At 47.6% G+C, this 23,428-nt stretch overlaps 1 protein-coding gene across 1 annotated transcript in view; it reads left to right on the forward strand.

Annotated features, from left to right (window-relative positions):
* Positions 1-4,179: 4,179 nt before the first annotated feature.
* The window catches only part of LOC147659500 (uncharacterized), a 290,663-nt gene continuing 271,414 nt past the window's right edge, over positions 4,180-23,428 (forward strand). Inside the window, 1 exon segment of the mRNA XM_086951694.1 lies at positions 4,180-5,305. Coding sequence (XP_086807820.1) covers positions 4,180-5,305 — 1,126 coding nt within the window.

The raw sequence follows: 23,428 nt of genomic DNA on the forward strand, positions 1-23,428 counted from the left end.
CAGGGCAGGATGTGTGTGTGCTGTAAAGTGCTGCACAGGTTGTGTTTGTGCTGTAAAGTGCAGGGCAGGTTGGGTTTGTGCTGTAAAGAGCAGGGCAGGTTGTGTTTGTGCTGTAAAGTGCATGGCAGGTTGTGTTTGTGCTGTTAAGTACAGGGCAGGTTGTGTTTGTGCTCTGAAGTGCAGGGCAGGTTGTGTTTGTGCTTTAAAGTGCAGCGCACATACAATGTGTGGAGTGTTTGAAGAAGGGACAAGGTTTCTCTTTGTTATCACCTTATTCAAGGTTTTTTTAACATAAAATTCACAGACCCTCAGTGCTCTCACAATGCGATATTGAAGCCTTGTAAATGTTTCCATATTCCTGCGTGTCGATGATATATGAAGTATCGCGTGTCCATGGTGGTGATAGAAAGGAGGAGTTTATTTCTTACAGAATGCTCCATCCACAGATCTGCTTCCTCCTCAGACACTGATACCTTCCAACTTTCTCAGCAGCATTCCACATTGGGTGTTGCCTCAGAGACTCTGGGATGTCACAGCTCTGTTGAAGAGACTGCAAGAACTTTGTGTGAAGAGTGAGCCGTGATTATTTGAGGTGTTACATGTGATTGTGCAGATCTGTTCCCGCCCTGAGCCCACCCTGTGTGTAGGTCTCTTGGAGTAGTTGATGCCCCGTGAATGGCTTGGACGAAGCCTAACCTTTGAATACAAAATGTATGGAAGTGATTTGTCTGTACGAGATAGTGTGTATGTGTTTGTTTGTGATTGGTCGTCTTGGGTGGATACATTATATATGAGCGTGTAAGCGACTGATCCATCTGATTACTTCTTTCCAGTGTGTAGGTATTTGTGCCTGGAGATCAATTGTGTTTCGTGTGTGTATGTGTGCACAGCAGAGCAAAATGCCAGTGTAATTGTGCAGCATTGAAGATGTGGTTAAGAGATATCTGGTTTGTTACATTAATCCATTTATAAATGAGGTGTGAGGCTGTACGAGTGTGAGTTGGAGTTTGTGTCAAGTCTGTGAGTACACAATTGAATGGACTTTTTAAAGAGCCATTTTTTTTGTGTGTGTTTGTTGCAGAACATTTTGCGTCTGTGCTGCAAGCATTTTGCCAAAGACAAGCCTGTCTGCTACCAGGCAAACCTGTCCGCATCAGCTGGGACCAGGAATCATGTAGTATACTCAATATTTCTCATATTCAGCATAAGATCTAAAGTCTTTCAGGTGCACAGATTTTAGTATCCCCCCCATGCTTGTCTCAACTTTAGAAGCAAATGGCGTGTATGCCAGCCACACATATAGAGTAATCTGGCACTCAACAGCCCTCACTGCAGGCCAACAAACAATAAAACTCTTCTACATCCTCAGATTGAGGAGTCAATAAAAGCGGCTTTACTAAACCCATCCTCCCTAGGCAAAGAAAAAGTGGAAATACTCAAATTATTACAATCTCCTAAGCCGGATATCCTTTTCTTAACTGAACCCACCCGCCCTAGTCAAATTTCTTCTTTGCTGGATATCCTGTTCTGAACTGAAACCTGGTTGTCAGAGGAATCTACTCCAGATCTCCAGAAGCCATACCCGAGATGACCAAAAGAGAACAAGCTCGGAGGAAGGAGTGAGATAGCAGCAATTATTCACCAGTGGATTCACATATCTCTGAAACAAATTACTCAAACTGAAGGGGTAGATCTGCTTCACTTTTTCAAGTTTCGAATTGATGACGACAACTCGGTCCCTGAAGATAATGAATTTGCTGATTTAATGATGTTGAATTTACACCAACACATTACATGCTCAGATCACATAAAATGAAATCCCTTAGATCTGATCTGGGCGTATAATTCGAATTGACTGAATATAATCATCCCTCCTTGCTTACGGTCCAATCAGTATTTGCTCAGCGTTGTATTCCGGTAGATTTTTCTAACTTTATTCACAAGCAAAAAGTGAAACCATACACACATGGCGATACATTAATACAGAGCCAGTGTTATCAACACTTTCAAACCCCTCCCCCCTCTTCCCATCAATTGAAGACTTTCTCTCCAAAGAAAAATAATCCACTCTGTGGCTCAGACATGCTAGTGACCCACAACCCTCAAATCCAACAGCGTGTTATAAACCGCAATAGATCAGTGCCGTGGTAAAAGGCAGAGTTAAAGGAGGCAAAACCTGCCTTGCGTCGACACTGGCGGGAAAGGGATGATGAAGAGAGCAAAATCACATTTTAAATTGAGCTTGAGGAATATAAAGGGAAACCCGTTCCATGCAAAGTCCTCTTAATAGGCAAAACAAATCTTAGAAGCAAATGAAAATAGTTTTTTGAAATCCTGAATGATTATTCGCTCCCAGATGAAATGAGAACTTCCCTGACTCCTGTCGAGGCATTCTGTGACAATCTAAATACTTAACAAAAACATTCTTTAAAGATAGTATAAACAAATACAGCAGCAGTAATTCTGAAGTTGAGTCTGAAAATAACTCTCCTCTCCTTATCCTTGTTTGAAGAAATAAACAGGCTTCATGAATTTATGATCAAGGTCAAATCTGGGTCACCAACTGACCCTTGCCCTCCAGTGGTCATGGAATCTCTGACCTCATCAATCAATCAATCAGCATTTATAAGGCGTACCCCAAGGATATCTGGGCGCTGCAGGTGCTGCGTCTCCATCTAAAAGCCAGGTCTTGAGCAATCCCCTGCAGAGCGTTTTCATCAATTCAGCAGCTCAAGCTATCGCTCCAAGCACGTTTCAAAATGCTGCGCTGCTCACGATACTGAAAAACCAGGGAGAAGTTCCGGATATAACCAGGAATTATAGGGCAATACCTCTGCTCCCTTAACCTGTAAAAACCATTGGTCAGAGAACTATCTTGAAGAGGTTCCAGGCTTTATAAATACACCAGCTCTCAGATGATTCTTATCAATGGAATGTCAGCCTCACCACTCCAGTCTCAAAATATGATGCAATTTGATGATTACTTGATGAGGGTGAATCAGCTAAAACTGAATATTGACCAAACTGAGATTGTAATTTGAAAGAATAAGACCGTTTGGAGTCAACTTTACTCTCCAACAAAAATGAGATTGTTACCGGAGCCTAAACCCACAGCTAAAAGCCTCTGAGTGATAATCAATAGCAATCTTAGCAAGAACCAGCAGGCTGGAGCAGTAGGATCTAAATGCAGATTTGTGCTGAAACTGCTTCAGAAACTAACCCCACTCCTCCCACTTTACACAAGAAAATCAATAGTGGTGGCCGCCGTCCTATCTAGATCGCATTATGCCAACCGAGTATATGTAAGAATACCAAATATCACCATTCTTAGACTGCAAATAATTCACAGCGACGCAGCTTGTGTACTACATCATCTTCAGAGGTGGGCACGAGCCACACCTATATTGAAATAACAAATCCACTCCGAGACCCTCTGCCTCAGCCCTAAAGGGGTGAGAGGTCTAGCACCTCACTTCATTGCAAACCAGGTGGAAATGCATACACCCGTACAAAAGCAGAGATCTCCTCGCTTGAATTTACTTGCTATTGCAAAATTATTGAGGATCAGATCAGGTGGACGCAGCTTTGGTACAAGTTTCTTTCATCCAGAAATCTGACATCCCTCAAGCCTATTCAGACTAGATTCTTCCCCGTTATGGTTCGTTTTCTCCTCTTTTATGTATTTCTGATTCAGTTCCAAGAAACCCCAGGTTGAACATGCTCTCTATATGTGTAATGACATAACAAGCGTTTTGTAGATCCTGTAGAGGTTTGGTATGTTGGCGCGTGCTTCAGTCACAGACCTGAATATTGCAAAAGAGAGGTGTACAGTGCAAGTGAGGATGATAGCGCAGTCTTGTCTGCCAGGGTATTATAAACCTTTCATTGCTGCAAGGCTGTTACAGTATTCTCTTTTTGTGTTTGCACAGTGAACAATTTGAGCAGACCAAGGAACAGACGTAATGTTGGAAACACATTTCAAATCCGTGCCTTTCATAGTACATGAACTATGTTGCGGGTATTGTGAAATTTTAATGATTCCATTTTTTTCAGGTTTTAGAAATTCGCAATTTTCTCTGATCAGGAGTATTTTGGCCTAACTGTCCTGTAATAACGTGTTGACTTTTCTCTTTTCCTCTCCTCTGCAGACACTTGAGACTTGAACATCAATTTACCAGAATGGGCAAAAGACGTGCTCCAGAAAAGAAAGTGACAGCGCGGTGTTCACGTGCATCCGTAAGAGCCACAGTCTCATCTTTACCTCTTCATGACATTTCAACTTCAAGATCCCGAAATGATGCTCAGAGGGACCAAGACCTGGAACCGCTTTCGGAGAACCTGTCCCACATTATTCTTCTATCCATGCTGGAGGAGTTGGAAGCCAAACTGGATAACTTGCTGAATACTGTGGAGGACGTACCTTCTAGAGTCGCTGGGCTGATTAAGAAAATCTGGATAGAAAAGGATCAAGGTTCCCTAGATAATGCTGGAGTGTCTTTGGAGGTGGTCTGTCCGGCGAGCATTAGAGATTGTGCTGTTAGCCCGTCTCCTGCGACACCTCAACTGGACAGGCCAAGGGAGCCAAGCTTGTGTCTCCAGACAGTGTTTTCTGATGGGCATGCACCAAAGCAGGACTGTACGCTCTCCACGCCAAATGATGTTCAAGGGCGTCCAGAGGAGCCAAACCTTTGTCTACAGCCAATGTTTCAACATCGAAGTGACCCACAGCAGGACCAGTGCTTGCAGCCTGGGTTTCCAGGTAGAAATGGAGTACAGCAGGATTGTACTGTATCCAGATGCGCTCAGACAGATCCTCCAGGCAGATCACTGGAGGCAAAGCTGTGTCTTCACTCAGAATTTGTTGATGGGCAGACACCACAGCAAGTCCAGAGCGTACAGACGGCGTTACTAGAAGAGTGGGAGCCAGATGAGCCCCTGAAGCAAGAACCATCCCCATTGTCTACTAATAGCTGGGACCAGAAACAGAACCTCTGCCCACACCCACTATTTCCTGAAGGACATGAACCACAGCAAAACCACCATATACAACCCGCACTACCAGATAGGAACGGACCGGATGATCCCTTGGAGGAAGAACTGATGTGTTTTCATTTACAAGATCCCCAGGAGAACCACAGCCTACAACCCGTGTCACCTGAAGAGATGTCATCAGACGAACACATAGAGTCTGGGCTATTGTCCTTTGATGAGTTGGGGTTACAACAAACCCAGTGCCTACAGCAACACCTATGCTTGAAGCAGGAATTCCCTAATGCACCATTATTGCTGTTCGAAGCTACCCCAGGTATGTGTTTCACTATAAATGGACTCTCGGAGTGCATACTAACACATGTAACCTCTTCAAAATGCGTAATATCAGATTTTAGAAAGTCTCTGAGGGGAGGATTATGGTATGGGCCGGGATGCCCGCCACCCCTCCCAACACCAATTCCCCATGGGAGGAGACAGACGCAGATTGAACTTTTGGAAGGCGGGGGGGCCTCACGACCCACCCGGCCATATTTATTAAAATATGAAACAAAATTTAAAACTTTAAATTAAAAACGTTTCATGAATCATGTACAAATTCAACTTCAATTACATCTTGATGAAGACAGGTGTTTCAGGCTAACCTTAACAAATCTCTAATACAAAAGGTTTCCTAGCCGAGTCTAGCATCCTGATAAATGCATTACATTTGAATTTGTACAACCTAACATTAAGGGCCAACGGCAAGGTCTTAACCGGTGTCAGATCCCTATCACCAACTTCCCGCCCTCACAGTGTGAGTGGCGCATGCGCAGAGGACTTTACCCTCGCCGCCAATTGTAACTTCCCTTGTCGTGGGGGCCCCCTTTCACTCGACGCCATCTTAAGGTCGTCTGAGTTTGTGTGCGAGGTATCCGTAAGAAGGTAAGAAGGACAGCGTGTACTCCCCCCCCCTTCCCACACTCTCTTCCGCCGGAGCGGATATCCGGCCCCCGGGAAATTCTAGGAGGGGCATATAGCCGTCTCCCCCTGGGAGGGGCCTATGGCCGTCTCCCCCTGGGCGACCCATCCGTAGTGGGTGCCCCCCCCCGTGGGAGGGGCCAATGGCCGCCTCCCCCCGGGCGCTCCCATCCATAATGGGTGGCGCCCCCCCCCCGAGGGACCTTGAAATCACTGCTCCGTGAGCAGTGCTTTCAGGAAGCAGGTGGAGGCCCAGAATGCTCCGAGCGGGCATTCTGGGCCTCCACCTGCTTCCTGAGGGCCGCCAAGCTGCGATCTAGCGGTCAACTTTACCGAATTTCCGGTCCATCCCCGCCACTTGGTTCACCAACGTGCGCAGCATCCTTTCCATCTTGGAGCTCTTTCCGGGCTTCCTACCAGGCAACTCGATCTCCGACTACGCCTTGATAACTGAAAGAGAAAGACAAATATTACAAAATTCTCAAAAAAGTGCAGCTTGTTCCCATGAGGACTCACGAGCGACGAGTGGTGCATCCTTCAGAGCACAGGAACAAGAGGAAGCTTCGTTGGATTCTCGCACTATTTATCCAGCTGTGGGAGGGCGGGGACCCGCCTCAAGCACGCCCATCAGTGCACGGACTTCCGGGCGGGTGTTTAGGACAACCTCTTTTTGGGCGGGAGGAGCGTGTTCCGGCCACGCAGCTTCGGGCATACCAGCCGGGACACGCCCCTGCCCACAATGGTTTCCCGGGGGATCGGGGCACCCGTCCATACATTCGGGGGGACCGAGTGGTCTCCCCTTTCCATTTGGATGGAACCCACTGAGCGATACTGACCCCCAGAGTACGAGTACACTGGGTGCAGACGTGTCCCTGCATTCTCTACCTCTGTTTCCACACAGGACTGCATCCTTCCTGTGCAGAAACATGCCTGGTTATGGGACTCTGCATGAGACAAATAGGACAGTAGCTCTTGTCGTTCCATGATCGTCCCCATTCCAGGCTGAGGAACTGGAAATAGTGTTATTCATGGGAGGAATTACTGGCCAGAATCACGTAATAGTCGGATGCAAGTGATGTGGTGTTCATTGAGATTAGCAGACATGCGTAGCCTTGAGAGGGAACTGTGTTTCCAGTTGCACAGTTACATTGGGTAAGACGCAGTCTTCTCCAGTTCCTTATATAAAAATCCTAGTCTATATTCGGCCCCAACAGCAGGGCTGACCAGGGATGTTGGTGTCACTGCAGGGTTCTCCAGGAGTGCACACCACCTCATGATAGACAGATACACAAAGGTTTTGGAACTCTGAGATGACTTGCAATAATCTTATTATATGCACCAGGTGGTACTTTATCCTGTATAATACATGGTCACACCATCACCGTTCCCACAAACCTTGGTGCGTAGCTCCTACATATGCAGCAGCTTTAGTGTAGTTCCTATTTTTCCTAGAGGCCCTGCGCATTGGAATAACATAAACAGCAGTGTAGACGTAGGACTGAGGTCATCTAGGTCTCTACTGACTATGTTAGACTTAATTTAGGTTTGCGCCAGCTAGCTCAGAGGTCACTGGAAACTTTCTTGACTGAATCAGCTTCCCTGGCTCAGACAAGAAGGGATTCAGCTTCCGACAACCGCATAAACATGACAACTTTGCTCCCTCGGAATAAGAGTCAATCTCTAGAGTCGTGTGAAAAAAATAGACAATTATTTCACTCAGTCAGACGTGCATTCTTAGTTTCACCATAGTGCAGAGAATGGAGAGACGGGCATTTTCAATAAAAGATATTATTTATTGAGCAGTCTTCCTTCTCATGCAAGAGAAATGAATTGCCACAATTGCAATACTTATTATAAAGTAACATACGTACAGTAAAAGGAGTATTATGAAAGAAAACTGTAAAAGAATTGATATGGTTTCTTAGCCATAAGATACTTTTAAATGGATAAAATATATACATACATATATACATTAGCTAACGTGCTCAACTGGTGCTCCTAAAATACGCCTACCCCGGTGTACCTGACCTAAGCCTAATACTGGGAAGGGGTAAATAAGTAGCAGTTTAAGTTAAGTAGGTTTTGCCAAGAATCTGATTCAAGAATTCTCTCTAAGGGTTTAGTCAGCACTGTACCTTGGGAATAGAATGTAGGAGGTCTGGAATCTCTCTCTCAGGACTCGATATCCCAGTCACCCGCAAGGGTAGGCTGGAAACGCCGAAGGCTGGATTTTCTCGGCAAGAGAAAAGACAGCGTCTTTCTCAGCGCGTCAAAGAGGAGGGGCATCGTCCGTGGGCTTCTCGCATCTGCTGGGCTCTTGGAAAGTAGATAGCTGCTCTGCTCCAAAATTTACCACCGTGTGTTTGCTTAAGGCAGCGTTGGCATATTTATACCTGAAAGGTGCCGGGTTTGACGTAAAGTTGGACATAAGACGTCAATAAAGATGTCACTAAGAACTGGCCGTTCTTACAGTGCTTCTCAAGAGTTCTAGGACGAAATCAAAACAAAGCTAACGGGGATTTCCCAGGTTGCTGGAGGTTTGGTTTGTTGAAATCAATCAATCAATCAATCAAAGACATTTATAGAGCGCACTACTTACCCGTAGGGTCTCAAGGCGCTGGGGGGAGGGGGGTGCCGCTACTGCTCGAACAGCCAGGTCTTCAGCTTCTTCCTGAAGGAGAGGTGGTCTTGGGTCAGGCGCAGGTCGGTCGGGAGGGAGTTCCAGGTCTTGGCGGCCAGGTAGGAGAAGGACCTTCCTCCTGTGGTCGCTCTTCGGATGCGGGGGACGGCGGCGAGGGCGTGGTTGGCTGAACGGAGGTGGCGTTTGGGAGCGTAGAAGTTGATTCGGTTGTTGAGGTAGCTCGGGCCTTGGTCGTGTAGGGCTTTGTGTGCGTGGGTGAGGAGGCGGAAGGTGATTCTTTTGTTGACGGGGAGCCAATGCAGGTCTCTCAGATGTCCGGAGATGTGGCTGGTTCGTGGGATGTCGAGGATGAGTCTGGCCTGAGGCGTTCTGGATCCGCTGGAGTCTCTTCTGGAGCTTGCCGGTGGTACCGGCGTAAAGGGCGTTGCCGTAGTCCAGTCGACTGGTGACGAGGGCCTGGGTGACGGTCTTCCTGGTCTCGGTGGGGATCCACCAGAAGATCTTCCGTAGCATGCGAAGGATGTTGAAGCACGCTGAGGAGACGTTGTTGACTTGCCTGGTCATGGAGAGGGAGGAGTCCAGGATGAAGCCCAGGTTGCGTGTGTGGTCTGTCGGTTTGGGTGCGGTGCCCAGGGCGGGAGGCCACCAGGAGTCGTCCCAGGCGGAGGGCGAAGAGCCCAGGATGAGGACCTCCGTCTTGTCTGAGTTCAGTTTCAGGCGGCTGGTCGTCATCCACTCGGCTACCTCTTTCATCCCTTCGTGCAGGTTGGCTCTGGCGGCGGCGGAGTCGTTGGTCAGGGAGAGGATCAGCTGGGTGTCGTCGGCGTAGGAGATTATGCTGAGGTTGTGTTGGCGTGCGATGGCTGCGAGGGGGCTCATGTAGACGTTGAAGAGGGTGGGGCTCAGCGAGGATCCTTGAGGGACGCCGCAGATGACTTCGGTGGCCTCTGACTTGTACGGTGGTAGGCGGACTCTCTGTGTTCTTCCGTCGAGGAAGGAGATGATCCATTCCAGAGCCTTCTCCTGGATTCCGACGTTGCTGAGGCGCTGTACTAGGGTGCGGTGGCAGACAGTGTCGAATGCCGCGGAGAGGTCTAGGAGGATGAGGGCCGCTGTTTCTCCGTTGTCCATCAGGGCTCGGATGTCATCGGTGGCGGCGATGAGGGCGGTCTCGGTGCTGTGGTTGGCTCGGAAGCCAGACTGTGAGGGGTCGAGGGATCCATTCGTCTCAAGGAAGGCGGCCAGCTGCTTGTTAACGGTCTTCTCGATGACTTTGGCTGGAAACGGGAGGAGCGAGATGGGGCGGTAATTCTTGAGTTCGGTGGGGTCCGCTGTGGGTTTCTTGAGTAGAGCGCTGAGTTCGGCGTGCTTCCAGCTCTCAGGGAAGGTGGCGGTGTCGAAGGATGTGTTGATGATGTCTCGCAGGTGGGGTGCGATGACAGCGTCGGCCTTGTTGAAGACGTGGTGAGGGCAGGGGTCGGTCGGAGATCCGGAGTGGACGGAGTTCATCGTGCGGACGGTGTCTTCGATGCTGATCGGAGTCCAGGCGCGGAGGGTGGTGGTGGGGGGTGGTGGTTCGGTCGTGGTGTGCGTTGGTTGGTTGTTGAAGCTGTTGTGTATGTCCGCGATCTTGTTGTGGAAGTATGAGGCGAGGGAGTTGCAGAGGTCTTGCGATGGGGTGATGTCGTTGTTTCCTGCGCTGGGGTTGGATAGCTCTTTCACGATGTTGAAGAGTTCCTTTCAGTTGTGTGCGTTGTTGTCCAGCCGGTCCTTGAATGCAGTTTTCTTGGCGGCGCGGATCAGCTGGTGGTGCTTCCGGGTGGCAAGCGTGAAGGTGGTCATGTTGTCCTGTGTTGGTTCCCTTCTCCAGACTTTCTCGAGGGCTCGGCAGTTCTTCTTGGAGCTCTTGAGTTCGTCGGTGAACCATGGGGCTTTCTTGCTGCCGGGTCTGCTGGACGGGGTCCTCAGCGGGGCGAGCTCGTCCGCGCAGTTGCTGATCCACTTTGTGAGATTGTCGGCGGCCTGGCTGGGGTTCGCTGAGCTGGCAGGAGGGTGCTGGCTCAGGGAGGTGGCGAGCTGGTCGGCTGTGATCTTGTTCCAGCTTCTGCGCGCAGCCTGTTGCTGGTGGTGGTGGGTCGTCGTTCTTTTGAAGGTGAAGTGGACGCAGCTGTGGTCCGTCCATTGAAGCTCTGTGGCGTGGCTGAAGGCGATGTCTGTGCTGGATGAGAAGACTGCGTCGAGTGTGTGTCCGGCGAGGTGGGTGGGGGTGGACACCAGCTGCTTGAGTCCAAGATTGGCGAGGTTGTCGAGCAGGGTGCTGGTGTTGCGGTCGTTGTTGTTCTCCAGGTGGAAGTTGAGGTCCCCCAGGAGGATGTAGTCAGCGGAGGGGAGGGCGTGCGGGCTGACTAAGTCGGCGATGTTCTCGCTGAATTGGGTGCGTGGTCCCGGAGGTCGGTAGATCAGGGTGCCTCTGAGGGTGGTCTTCGGGTCGGTGTGGATCTGGAAATGCAGGTGTTCGGCGGTGGTCAGGGTGTTGTCGGTGCTGGTCGTGATGCGGATGGTGTTCCTGTGGATGATGGCGATGCCTCCTCCCATCTGGTTGGCGGTGCGATCCCTCCGGGTGATCTTGTAGCCCTCTGGGATGGCGATGGCGATGTCGGGAGCTGAAGAGGCGTTCATCCAGGTCTCCGTGAGGAAGGCAACGTCAGGGGCTGTGGTGTCGAGGAGGTTCCAGAGTTCGATGGCGTGTCTGTGGACGGAGCGGGTGTTGAGCAGGATGCACTTGAGGTGGGTCCTGCTGGTGTTCGACTTGGCGGGTGCTGGCGCGAGGCAGGTCCGGATGCAGGTGAACTTGCAGGCGTGGCAGCTGAAGGGTCCGTGGGTGCGTCGTGGTGTGGCTTGGTAGCATCCTGGGAGTCGACCAGCGTTGAGTGCGCTGAGGTTGGCGGCGGTGTACGTATGGCGGGTCGGTCGGGGTCCTCGTGGGCCAAGGGTCCTGGCACTGGGCGCGGTCCAGGCACGGACGGGCGCAGACAGGCTTACCTTTGGCGCGCCTTTGGCGCACAAACGGCGCACCCGCTGCGCGTGGCTGCTGCGCGTACGTACGGTCGCCATATATGGCGAAGTGCGCGGGGGCGGAGCAGCTGGGAGGCGGGAGCGGGGAGGGTACAGAAGGCAAAAGGGGCGGGGTTTCGCGGCGGTGGCGGGAAGCGGGGAGGGAGGGCGAAGGGCAGCGCTAAACGGAAAAGAACTCGTTGTGCTTTCTAGGAATCTAAGGAAGTGGCTTTTGCCGTGCTTTGGACTGCAAGGGCGATTTACTAAAATATGGATCTGATTCTTATGCCATTATATGGATATTATCGATTATAGTCATGTAAGGGCATAAAACGGTAATACTGATTCTGGTTCCTAGATAAACACACAACAAGCTAACATGTTTGCAAACAAGAAGAATTAACTTACAACCTCTTGTGCAAAAGTAAACATCAAAACTGTTAGATATTTGTTGCAAAAAGATGATAGAAACTGTTCAATAAAAGCCCATTGAAAAAAAAGCTGCAGTAGCTCAAAATGTGTAGAAACATGCAGAAAGATTCCACCCTTCCTTTATCTAAGGAAACTCATAAACATATTCCCTCTGCTTCTAATATTAAGCTCGTAACATACAGCAGAAGTAATAAAAGCAAAGTTCTGTTTGTTGCTTTAAACAGCTGCTTCAATTATGCTTCGTGACTTGACCTTCTTTTCACATCAGCTGCTGGTGCTGGCAGCAGGCATTGTGCCCTCAGGACTCGACTGTAATAACTTATAAAAGCCGAGTTCTGACGTCTTTTCTTCATAATCACTGACTTGGTGCGTCACAAATTCCTGATTATAAAGAAATTAGAGACTGCCATTTATACAGGGATTACAGAATCCCATGTAATATAATTATATATATATACATATAATAACTTTGGTACAGTTCAATGAATCCGCACAAAACTATCATGCAGTGTTTTTTTGTGGTCCTCAAATTAAGCCACTAGTCATTTAAGATAGAGCTAGCTGGACCATTAGCCTATGAATGGTCCGTGCATCTGGACACGCGGACCCAAATGTAAAAATCGATTGGATCTGATTGGATGAGAGAGCTTTTTCTCCTGTCGTCCATTTCAGATACGTAAACCCAAAGTTGGGTCTGCAGACCTCAAGCTCCCTGATTGGCTGGCTACATCTTGAACCATTACATGATGAAGAGACTTGTTCCCCGCATCCTGTAAGAATACTAAAGAAGCCATAAAGAGCCGTGGTGCCATCCTGTCTCTCCCGGGCACAGGGGCTGCCTAATGTTAAAATGTAAAAAGAAATTGCTGATTTTGAGACAGAGGTTGGATTCCACATCATGACCCTTGAGGTCCGCAAACCTTAGGCAGGTGTCTGCGCAGGCACAGTAATTGGCCTTGCACCCTGGTGGATATTTGTGATGTTCGGAGACCTGCTGCTCGGTCTGAAACCCTATTGATGTCCAATAAGGATACACAAGTTTGCAAGGGTCCGAGAACCCCAAGAAAGTGTCTGGGAACCCTTTAGCCTCTTAAGTGCTGCGCCTATACCAACGGCCGACGGCACCACTACCTCGGGAGTGCTGCCGTCGGCCGTTGGACGTTCCAGCTGCACCTGCGCAATGGAACGTTCAGCACTGGAGCTGGACGTTCCAAAGCAGCTAAGGTGTTAAAATAAAAAATGAAAAAACAAGCCAGGCCCTTCAGGGAATCCCCTGCTGTGGTCAGGCACCGTTGAACACCTGGCCCTGCTTGGAGTTGGCTGCAGGGAACTGTTGCGTGTGTATATGATGAAGGGGAAAAAAAACCCACTGAAAACAAGCATTGGCAAAACAAATAGGTGTCTCCTATCCGAAAGCTATTGGCTTTGGCAACGAGTTTTAGCCATTATATACCCCAGTGTGACTGCTGTTCGGCATAGCTAAAAGTTAGTGGCACGAGGTCGGGTGGGGTAGGTAGAAGGGGGATAAATTGGGATAGGGTGCAATGGGGTAGATTCGAGTCAAATGGGGTAGATTGAATTGAGGTAGATTTGGGTGAAGTGGAGTAGATTGAGGTGGAGTGGAGTGGATTGGAGTGGGATAGATTGGGAAAGAATGGGTGGAATGAGGTAGATTGGAGTAGAGTGAGGAAGTCTGGAGTGGAGTAGATTAGAGTGCAGTATATTGGGGTAGTTTGGATTGCGGTACATTGGACTGGAGTAGAATAGAGTGGAGTTATATAGAGTGGTGTAGGGTAGATTGGGTTTGGGTTGGGGTGGATTAGATTCGACTGGAATGAGGTAGATTTGGGTAGAGTGGGGTGGAGTGGAATTGGATAGATTGGAGTGGAGTGTTGTGGGGTAGATTCGGGTGGAGTGGAATGGGGTAGATTGGGTGGATTGTAGTGGGGTGGATATGATGGAGTGGGGTAGATTGGATGGAGTGGGGTAGATTAGATGAAGTGGAGAGAGAGAGAGATTGGGTGGAGTGGGGTAGATTACAGTGGAGTGCAGTAGATTATGGTAGATTTGTGTGGGGTAGATTGTGGTAGTTTGGAGTGGGTAGATTGTGGTAGGAGTGTGGATGAGTTGGATAGATCGCAGTGGGGTAAATTGAAATGGAGTTGGGTAAATTGGACTGAAGTAGAGCGAGGTAGATTGGGGTGAAGTCAGTTAGATTGGAGTAGGTTAGAATTGAGGTAATTTGAAGTGGAGTGGGGTATACTAGGGTATATTGGAGCAGAGTGGGGTAAATATGAGTGGAGTGTGGTAGATTGGGGTGGAGTGGGGTAGATTGGAGTGTGGTGGGGTTGACTGGCTTAGATTGAGTGTAGTAGGGTAGATCAGAGTGGGGTAGTTTGGAGTGGGATGGGGTAGATTGAAGTGAGGCGAGGTAGACTGGGTTATATTGGAGCAGAGTGGGGTAAATCTGAGTGGAGTGCGGTAGATTGGGGTGGAGTCAGTAGATTGGGTTAGATTGAGTGTATTAGGGTAGATTGGAGCAGGATGGGGTAGATTGAGGTAGAGTGAGGTTGATTGCGGTGGGTAAATTGGGAATGGATAGATTGGAATGGGGTGATTTGTAGTGGGATGGATTGGGATACTTTGGAGTGGAGTGGGATAGATTGGAGTGGGGTGGATTGGGTAAGTGGTGTGGAGTAGAGGAGTGTGGAGTGGAGTGTTGTTTCATGGGGTGAGTGACATAGATTGGAGTGGAGTGGAGTGGGGTGGATTGGAGTGGGGTAAGTGGTGTGGAGTAGAGGAGCGTTGAGTGAAGTGTTGTTTCATGGAGTGAGTGGCATAGATTGGAGTGGAGTGGAGTGGTTTGGAGTTGAGTGGCGTAGTGTGGAGTATACTTGGTGTGGTAGCGCACTGCCATTACAGACAACACATTTTCAATTGAAATGATCATTACATTTACACAGAAATATGGATTTACTGCACATAAATGATAATGTTTGCAAATGTCATCCCCTAGTGTATTAATGTGTTTCAATCTTATTCAAATGTTTTTCTCCGCACTTCAGTAATACAAAACAAATGTGCTTCATTTGTTCTAATTCTGATCTATTCTGAAACATCAGCCCAGTTCTTTTTTTTAGGTCTTGCCGCAACAGCGCTGAACTTTGTGGGCTTACTGCCCACCCATTGCTTTTTATTTGTTTCTTCGAATCTCCTTTAAACAGCCTTGCTTCCAAATGGCTAATCTTTCCTACCTGTCCCTCCTTTTCGTAAATTGTTCCCTCCCAAGGAGCACCGTCCCGTTACTTCTATCCTTGCAATGGTTCCATATTATCAACTGCTTTAGGCACTTTTTCTTTTTTCTTTGTCTAAGAGCATTTCATATGAGCACTTTTTTCACTCGCTCCAAGCTTTTTTGTAAACGGCTGTAATTCTTGTTCATATCTCGTCACATTTGCTGTTCATTCACAGGCCGAGATCAAACTTCAAATGCTTTTTCCCCTAAAAAGCCTGTTCTTTCTCTGACTTCAATGTAAGCGAGCCAGTTCCTCACCGTCTCACTCATCGCTGCTTGCCTCTCCTTGCTTGTTATTTATAAAAGCAAATTACTTCATTTTCTTGCCTTCATCACCTCCCCTTCGCTTAATGGTAGCAGTCGTTTCAACTAAAGTGCTCATGTCTACTGCTGCCGACCAGAAACTTCACTGTCGACTGTAAAGTTGGCACCTAGGGAAATGGAAGGACGGCTTGGGGTGGAGGGGACATTGGCATGTACAGAAGGCCGTGCCATTGTTATGTTATGTTATGTTATGTTATTATGTTATGTTATGTTATGTTATTAATGGGTCTTATATAGCGCAATGGCTTCTCCAAAGGAGTGTCCCGGCGCTTTGTGCTCCAGACCCAGAAAAGATGCTAACGAAGAACATAACAGCAAACAAAAAGACAGAGGAGAAGAAGACAGAACTCTACCTAGCAAATAACCAAGTCTTCAGACCCTTCCTAAAGGCTAACAGATTGGATCCATTGAAGCATCTTCTGGCAGTTCTCATCAGCAGCATTCTGACGCGACCCTGCCACATCTGTACGATGTTTCCGGGCCAAAAGCAGTTAAGGATAATAACTATATATTCGGTAACCAGTCTGTTTGCTACGTACAATCCACTGTACTAAATGATATGAGGTATTCTTAGTACATGTATTTATAAAATGTCACATGTTGTAATGTTTAGGACACATACTATTGTAATGCAAGTTGATCTCTAGTAATGTTTATGACATGTAGTATTTGTAAAGTAGAAATGTTTTCCACTTAAAATTGAATGTATGTACTTGGTAGTTTATTTAAAGGACTAATCAAACCAAATGTCCGAAGTACAATGCTATAGAATTGTGAAGCACTCTGATACCCATTTGGGTCATGTTCGCACTATATAAAACACTGAATTAATAAATGAATAACACACCTAAAGGCGGGGAGACCCTCCCTACACACACCTGGTGCCTGCTGTGAAGAAGGTGTGTGAGGGCTGAAAAATTACCTTCACGCCCTGCAAGACCAGCGCCATCGATGCTTCCTGCGTGGTGGCCATATTGAAGCAGAAAACCATCAGGACATCTCACGACCATTAGTTGGAGGTAGGGCCTTGGGTAGACCCTCTTTGCTAGGGCGGACATCTTTGGTGTAGGGCGGAGAGATGGGTGGGTCAAGAGAGAGTTCAATGTTAGATATTTTGTCAGAGAAGAATGTTGCAAACTCTTCGCTGCGCATGGTAGAGTCATTTATTGAGTGTTGAGGGAAAGAGGAGGTTTGCTGTTTGATGACGTTAAGAAGGTCTTTAGGTCTGTTCCTAGAACGGTCAAGTTGGGCTCAGAAGAAGAGGGATTTTTCTCTGAAGATGTGTGTTTTGTATTTTATGCGTTTAGCTCCCGATATTGCAAGATGTGTTAACCAGGGTTGTTGTCTCCAGTTTCTTTCAGCCAACCGGAGTGGTTGCCTCTTTGTTAAGGTCTTTGTTAAACCAAGATCTAGAAGGGATACTTCTTGATTTCTTGAGTTTCAAAGGGGCGTCTATGTCAAGCAGTTCTCCCATTTTTCTGTTGTAGTGGGCAGTGAGATCATCACCTTGGAATATGGGAACTGACAAACGCTTCTAACTCTGCCTGGGAGATTCAGTGCTTGTGCCGGGTATTTTGGGGGTGGGCCTTTGGTTCGATGGCATTGAGATTGAAAAGAATTAGGTGGTGGTGAGTCCAGTCAGTGGGTAGGATAGAGCGGAGGGATAAGGTGTTCTGCTTAGAGATGATTGCATCAAGTGTAGTGTGGTTCCTATATTCCCAATAGGCTCTGCACATTGGAAAAACATATACTATAGTTTCGACGTAGGACTGAGGTCGGCTAGGTCTCTATCGAATATATTAGACTTAATTGTGAGTGCCAGCTAGCTCAGAGGTCACTAGAAACTTTCTCGAATAGACAAGCAGGGATTAGTTTCTGACAACCGCATAAACATGACAACTTTGTTTCACAAGAATAAGAAATCAATCTCTAGAGTCGCGGAAACAATAGATAGTTATTTCACTCAGTCAATCGTGCATGCTTCGTTTCACCAGAGGTGCAGAGAAAATAGAGAGACAGGCGTTTTCAATATAAGTATTTATTGAACAGTCTTCTTTCTCAAGCACAAGAAATGAACTGCTACAATCGTAATACTGATTATAAAGTAACCTGCATATAATACGAAGAGTATTATAAAGTAGTACTGTAAAAGCATGGTATGGTTTCTAAGCCATATAAAATAACATAACATACATACATTAATAAATAATGACTAAATGTACTCAACTGGTGCTCTAAAATACTCCTACCCCGGTGTACCTAACCTAGGTCTAGTACAAGGGAAGAAGTAAGTGAGGTGTAGCTTAGTTTCAGTATTCTTTTTGCCAATAATCTATTCCAAGAATTCTCTGATGGTCTAATCAACTCTGTATCTTGGTTTAGGATGAAGGAGGTCTTGTATCTCTCTCTCAGGACTCGATTTCCCAGCAACCCGCAAGGGTGGCCTGGAAACACTGGAGCTGGATTTCTCGGCCAGAGAAAAGACAGTGTCTCTCAGTGCGTCTGCTGGAGGGTCGGCTTCCTTCGGCACTTGCTGTGGCGTGATGCGTCGGGCAAGTAGATAGTCGAACTGCTCCAAACCACTGTGTGTTTGTCTGGGCAAATGTGGGCATATTTATACCTCGAAGGTGCCGAGTTTGACGTACAGTTGGACATAATAATGTCATCAAAGACTCAGTTCTTTGAAAACTCCTTGATTTCTTAGATAAATTAGTATTCAAGCAAGGGGAAGTCCCTAGCTGCTGAAGACATTTTTTTCCAAGAAATCGTTGTGGATTCTCAGAACTAGTGGAAGTAGCCATGCCGTATTTGGGCTGCATAGGCTAAGTCTAAATATGGTTATGATTTCTATGTCTATATAAGGATAGGGTAATTTATACCTATATATGGGCATGGATCGGGAAATTACACTAGGGTCCTAGAGTCATATACAACACAAGGATAGAGCCCTTGGTATGAGTTTGTTTATTGCAGTGTTGGGTGAGCTCGTTCGCTTCCAGGAGGGTGGATAGGGCTTGTACTGTTGGATCATCGGCATTGTTCAAGTGCAGATTCAGGTCTCCTAGTAGAACGTCTGCGCTGCCTTTAAGGTAGTTTTGCGTTAATAGGTTTGTTTAGTCCTCAAATATTTGTCATTTTTCACCAGGAGGGTGATAGATGACATGAATTTTGATAGAGTTGGGGCCTTTGGACGAGAGTTGAACTCCTACATATTCAAAGGTAGGGTATTTCATGTTGAGGAATGGAGTTAAACACAGATAGTTTTTGTGTATGACAGTTAATCCACCGCCAATACGATCCTAGCGGTCGTACGGATGATTGAGAAGCCCTGTGGGTTGAGGAAATTGATAAAAGAGAATGAGTGGTCATTCAGCCGGATTTCAGTTGGAAAGCAGAAGTCAATTTTGTGTCCTAGGATGGTTTCAGCTATTTGAGTGGCATGCTTAACTGCTGACTGACAGTTTAGTAGCATGCAGCAACGCGTAGGTAGTGATCTTGGACCAGGCTGACAGGGTTGGATGGTTATTTGGGTGGGCCGCCTGGGAGGGCGAGTGGTGTTCAGGGTTCTACTCGTGCCAAGCATGACCGGGATCAGGCGGCGACTAGGCTTGCTCGGGGCATTGTCATACTTGTTGGTCAGCATTTCAGCTTCCCGTTGCGTGATTTCAGTCGTGGTGCATCTATGTTTGAGTTGGTGATGGATATAGGGGATAGTTTGCCTAGGGGTTAGGATAGGGGATCAGAGTGTATGTTTGTGGCAATATCAGTGTTCGCTATAGATGCATGAAGCTTTGGCAGGAAGTAGGCAATCTTTGTGTTCTTACGAGATTTCATCCAGAATAGTGTTGATTGCGAGTTCAAGCTGGGATGTTGTAGGGACCAGTTGAGTGGCGTTTGGGTCAGTGGTAGGATGTGGAGTGCAATGGAGCTCGGCTGAATTCGGTGCGGAGGCTAATGCAGGAGCGGCCCATGCAGATAAGAGCAGTGGGGCCGGGTGGGGGGATTCAATAGACGACAAGGAGGGGGAAATGATTTATTTAATTTTTCCTTGTCGTCGTCTGTCGCATTCCCCCTGGCCCCCCACTGCTCTTACCTGCACAGGCCGCTCCTGGGCTAATGTAGTATCCAGCCTGCTGTGGTTGGAGGACTGAGAGGATTCCGGTGGGATAGATGAGTCAAGCTGGGCAGTGGAGGTGACCCATGCAGAGGGGGCAAGTAGTTTTGGTATAGAAACAGAAGCACCAGTGCGTCTGGAGTTCAGAGAGGCTGTAGGGAGGTAGAGGTGGGGGCAGTGCAAGGGGGTAATAAAAGGTTCAGCTAGTAGATGAGGGCGTGCATGGGAGAGGGCGGAGGGGTGGTGGTGGGGGCGAATTGGATGGCGGCGCAGAGAGCCGGAAAGTGGAAAATAGATAATTTTGTTCAGTGGCTTGGATTAGGATGTTCCCATTTCTGTATATAGTTATGGACTGATCTCTGCTAAAGTTCTAGGATATTTAGATCCATAAGGGACATTGGTAGCATTAGTTACATGAAGATGTTAAATGACGTTTTCTCTCCTTTTGGCAGGTTTCGTAGTGTAGAAGATGAAGTCCATTTTAAGACTTCCGTGTGTTGTATTGTAGAAATGTCTGGTATTAGTGTCTCTGGGTGTTCTTTAAGGATTTTGTGTTTGTACTTTTTAGCAGCGTGTTTGGAGAGGTTTTTGCAGAAATGATTTGGGGGCGTATCTTTCCACGCTTCCGAAGTTGAAGTGATACTCAGAAGTTGTTTCTGGGGATAACCAAAGTTAGACTTCAGGAGAAGCATTCAGAGGTGTGCATAGTGGTCAAGAGGGAGTCTCCAACAGCTGAGATGGCCGCCTGATTGTAACATTGGGACCTTCAGTGGACGGTTGGTGGGCACTTCTTTGGAAGATTGGGATGCGAGTGTCAGAGGCATGTGAAAAAGGTCACCAAGGCGATCTGGTAGGATCCCTTTGAGGAAAAGGGGGCCTTGAATGCTGAAAAGCGCCAGTGGGCCTGTTGATGTCACTGGGTTCTTAGTGGCCACGGTATCTAGGAGCTGGTGGTTGTGATGGAGTTTATTGGTCAGTCTGCAGAAACGTCCTTTATATTTGAAGGCATATATACAAGTTATACACCCACATCATAGGTAGTATATCACTATCAGCATAGACTAGTAGACATCACAAAGGATGGGTCACTGCTATAGGCACATGGTGGGATAGGAAGCAGCATCAACTTGAGATGACAGTATATGCACGAGATAATATTGGAATAAGATGGGCAAAACAATCCCCATGTAGGCTTAGAATAACAGTGTCAATATAAAGACACAGTATACTCGCAAGATAGCATCTTGCACTTTAGCATTGTGTAACTTCGTTGAGAGTTCATTTTAATGGTGAGATATGTTAGGAGGGGTCACTATGTGCCATTGATGTAAATTGTCTCTGACACTATAATTTTGTGGGACTTTGTTGAGAGTTGTTTTTACTGGCATGAAGTATTAGAAGGGACAGTGGGTGGCACTGGGACCTCATTTATTCTTTTCCGGTCTGGAGTCCAATATTTGTGCCCACTAGTAGGAGTTTCTAGAGGCTTCCACCGCCATGACATGTCAGGCATCCCTTTCCTCCTTGCCCTGGGTCCAGTTTGTCCGGAGTCACAAAAGACCAGTGATAACTCCTTTGTGAGAGTGCTCGTGCAGAGCCTTTGTGATGTGCAACTGTGATAAGTGACAGCTGCTCCCCCTCGTTAAGGCAAAGAGGCCTATCCTGCCAGCACCTCGCTTCCAAATGAGCAGAGGAATACTGAAGCACTCAGCGTAGTCCAATGGCCATGCCTTGTGGCCCGTAAAGAAGTACTGCAAGATCAGAGATGTTTGTTGTGATTTATTGTTTCCACAATTATTCACCTTTCTTGCGTTGGAGACGTAAAATCCATTACAGACAGGCAGCCGTCACGAATTTCGTCATAGAGACTTTTTCAAGGCTGCAAGAGGATATAGAAAGTATCTTACACAACTGTAACAATGACATAGGGATAAGAAATGCAGCTGTTAAGTCACCACCACCAGATAGAAAAAGAAGAACACAAGTGCATCGGGTGAAATCCTAAAACAGATTGTGCCTGATAATCTGGCCTTGCTAAGTTATTGCAACTTGCTGTAAAATCATACTACTCCCGATAAAGTCATTGTTAGCCAAAACAACAGTAATCAAATCTATTAGCATTCCAGAATGCTCAAGTAGAATTGCGTCTCTGATTTAAAAAACATGCTGTATGGCGGCAATCCCCACAGATTTGAGGATACTAGTGTATAATGCACAGAAGTCCAAGGTAACCAGTATGTTGCTGTCAGTCTACTCACATTTTTTTCTTATTGCTTCATCAACCCTACCCCCTTCTGCTACATACACCAGAAGCAACATTACAAACAACCCCCTCTCCTTCCGCCGCTTCAGCTGTGCCGTTTAAGGTTTATTTTGTAACTTTAAAGCTGGATGCATCACTCGCTCTTCCCTAGACTCCACCCACTTTTCATCTGTGCTGGACTTGTACTTTTGGCAGGTTCACCCCTGAACTTTTTGCGATAAGCTCTGACATGGTGGTAGTGATTTTAGACCTCTGGGCACTTCAGCACTGTGGCCCAGTGTAGAGTTTGTGCGCTCTCTGAGTACATGTGGTGAGATTGGCCTGCCCTCCCATAGGAATGCATGGGGATATGTGTGTCCATGGTAATTCCTGGTATGAGAGGAGTGCAGGGTCGAGTTTAGTATGTATGAACTCTTGAGAATAAATGCTGCGCAATGGTGTGCACATATCTATGGTGACTTGCGGAGAAATGCCACTTTTAGAAGCTGGCATTGCTGTGTGTCTGCCTGCCTGATGTGAATGGCATGTCTGGTTTGTGAGTGACATGGGCTGGATGGTGTGGGTGGCTTCAAGACACAGGGTGAGTCAGCCCAGTAATGAATAGAGATATTTGCATGCAGATGGGAGGGAGGAGTTGCACCTGGGACCTGAATAGGGCTGTGCCTACCCTCCACAATGCTGGTTCCGCCTCCTGTGGTGTGTCTGATCACTGAACCCCCCACCTAACAATAGGGAAAGGGAGCCTGGTAAACAGAGTGCTCCAAAACCAATTGCATCTGGTTTACCAAGCCCAATGCTGTAGCACAAAGGAAATTGTCCTATAAATGTAGGGGCTGTGACCCCATGAAGTGTTACGCTTGTTCTGGGGGGACACTCTGCCAGGAGGAACCGCCACTGCGTGCTGGCCTGCCTCGCCGCACTTTGCTGGGGTCTCCCCAGCACCAAGGACTCTCTTATTTCTGCCGTTTTGAGGACTTTTGTGGCCTAGCGCCTCGTGAGCGCTGTATTTGGGTTGCCTAAGGGAAGAGGAGCAGGCCCTGCTGCAGTGCGAGGCTGCGAGGGAATCCCGGTGTGTGGAATTCCCCCCTGAGCTCCTTATTGAAGTAGAAGCCCACCTTGCATTTGTGTGCGCTGCCGGCAGGTGCCCACCCCGCAATCATCTTTACTGAAAGAGTGGGTGCCCACCTCGCACTGCCACTGTTTCCACAGATTAGTACTTTTTAAAAAAACGAAGCGGGAGCCCACGCCGCCGAGGACACAGAGGATCTACAAGAGTGGCCGCCGCGCTGCCCGTGGAACCCAGAAGCCAGGCAGAGCGGCCTGGTTGTGGGCGGGGAACTCCGTAAGAAGCCGGAA

The sequence above is a fragment of the Lissotriton vulgaris genome, unplaced genomic scaffold, assembly GCF_964263255.1.
Source record: "Lissotriton vulgaris unplaced genomic scaffold, aLisVul1.2 SCAFFOLD_1022, whole genome shotgun sequence".
Taxonomy (NCBI): Eukaryota; Metazoa; Chordata; class Amphibia; order Caudata; family Salamandridae; genus Lissotriton; species Lissotriton vulgaris.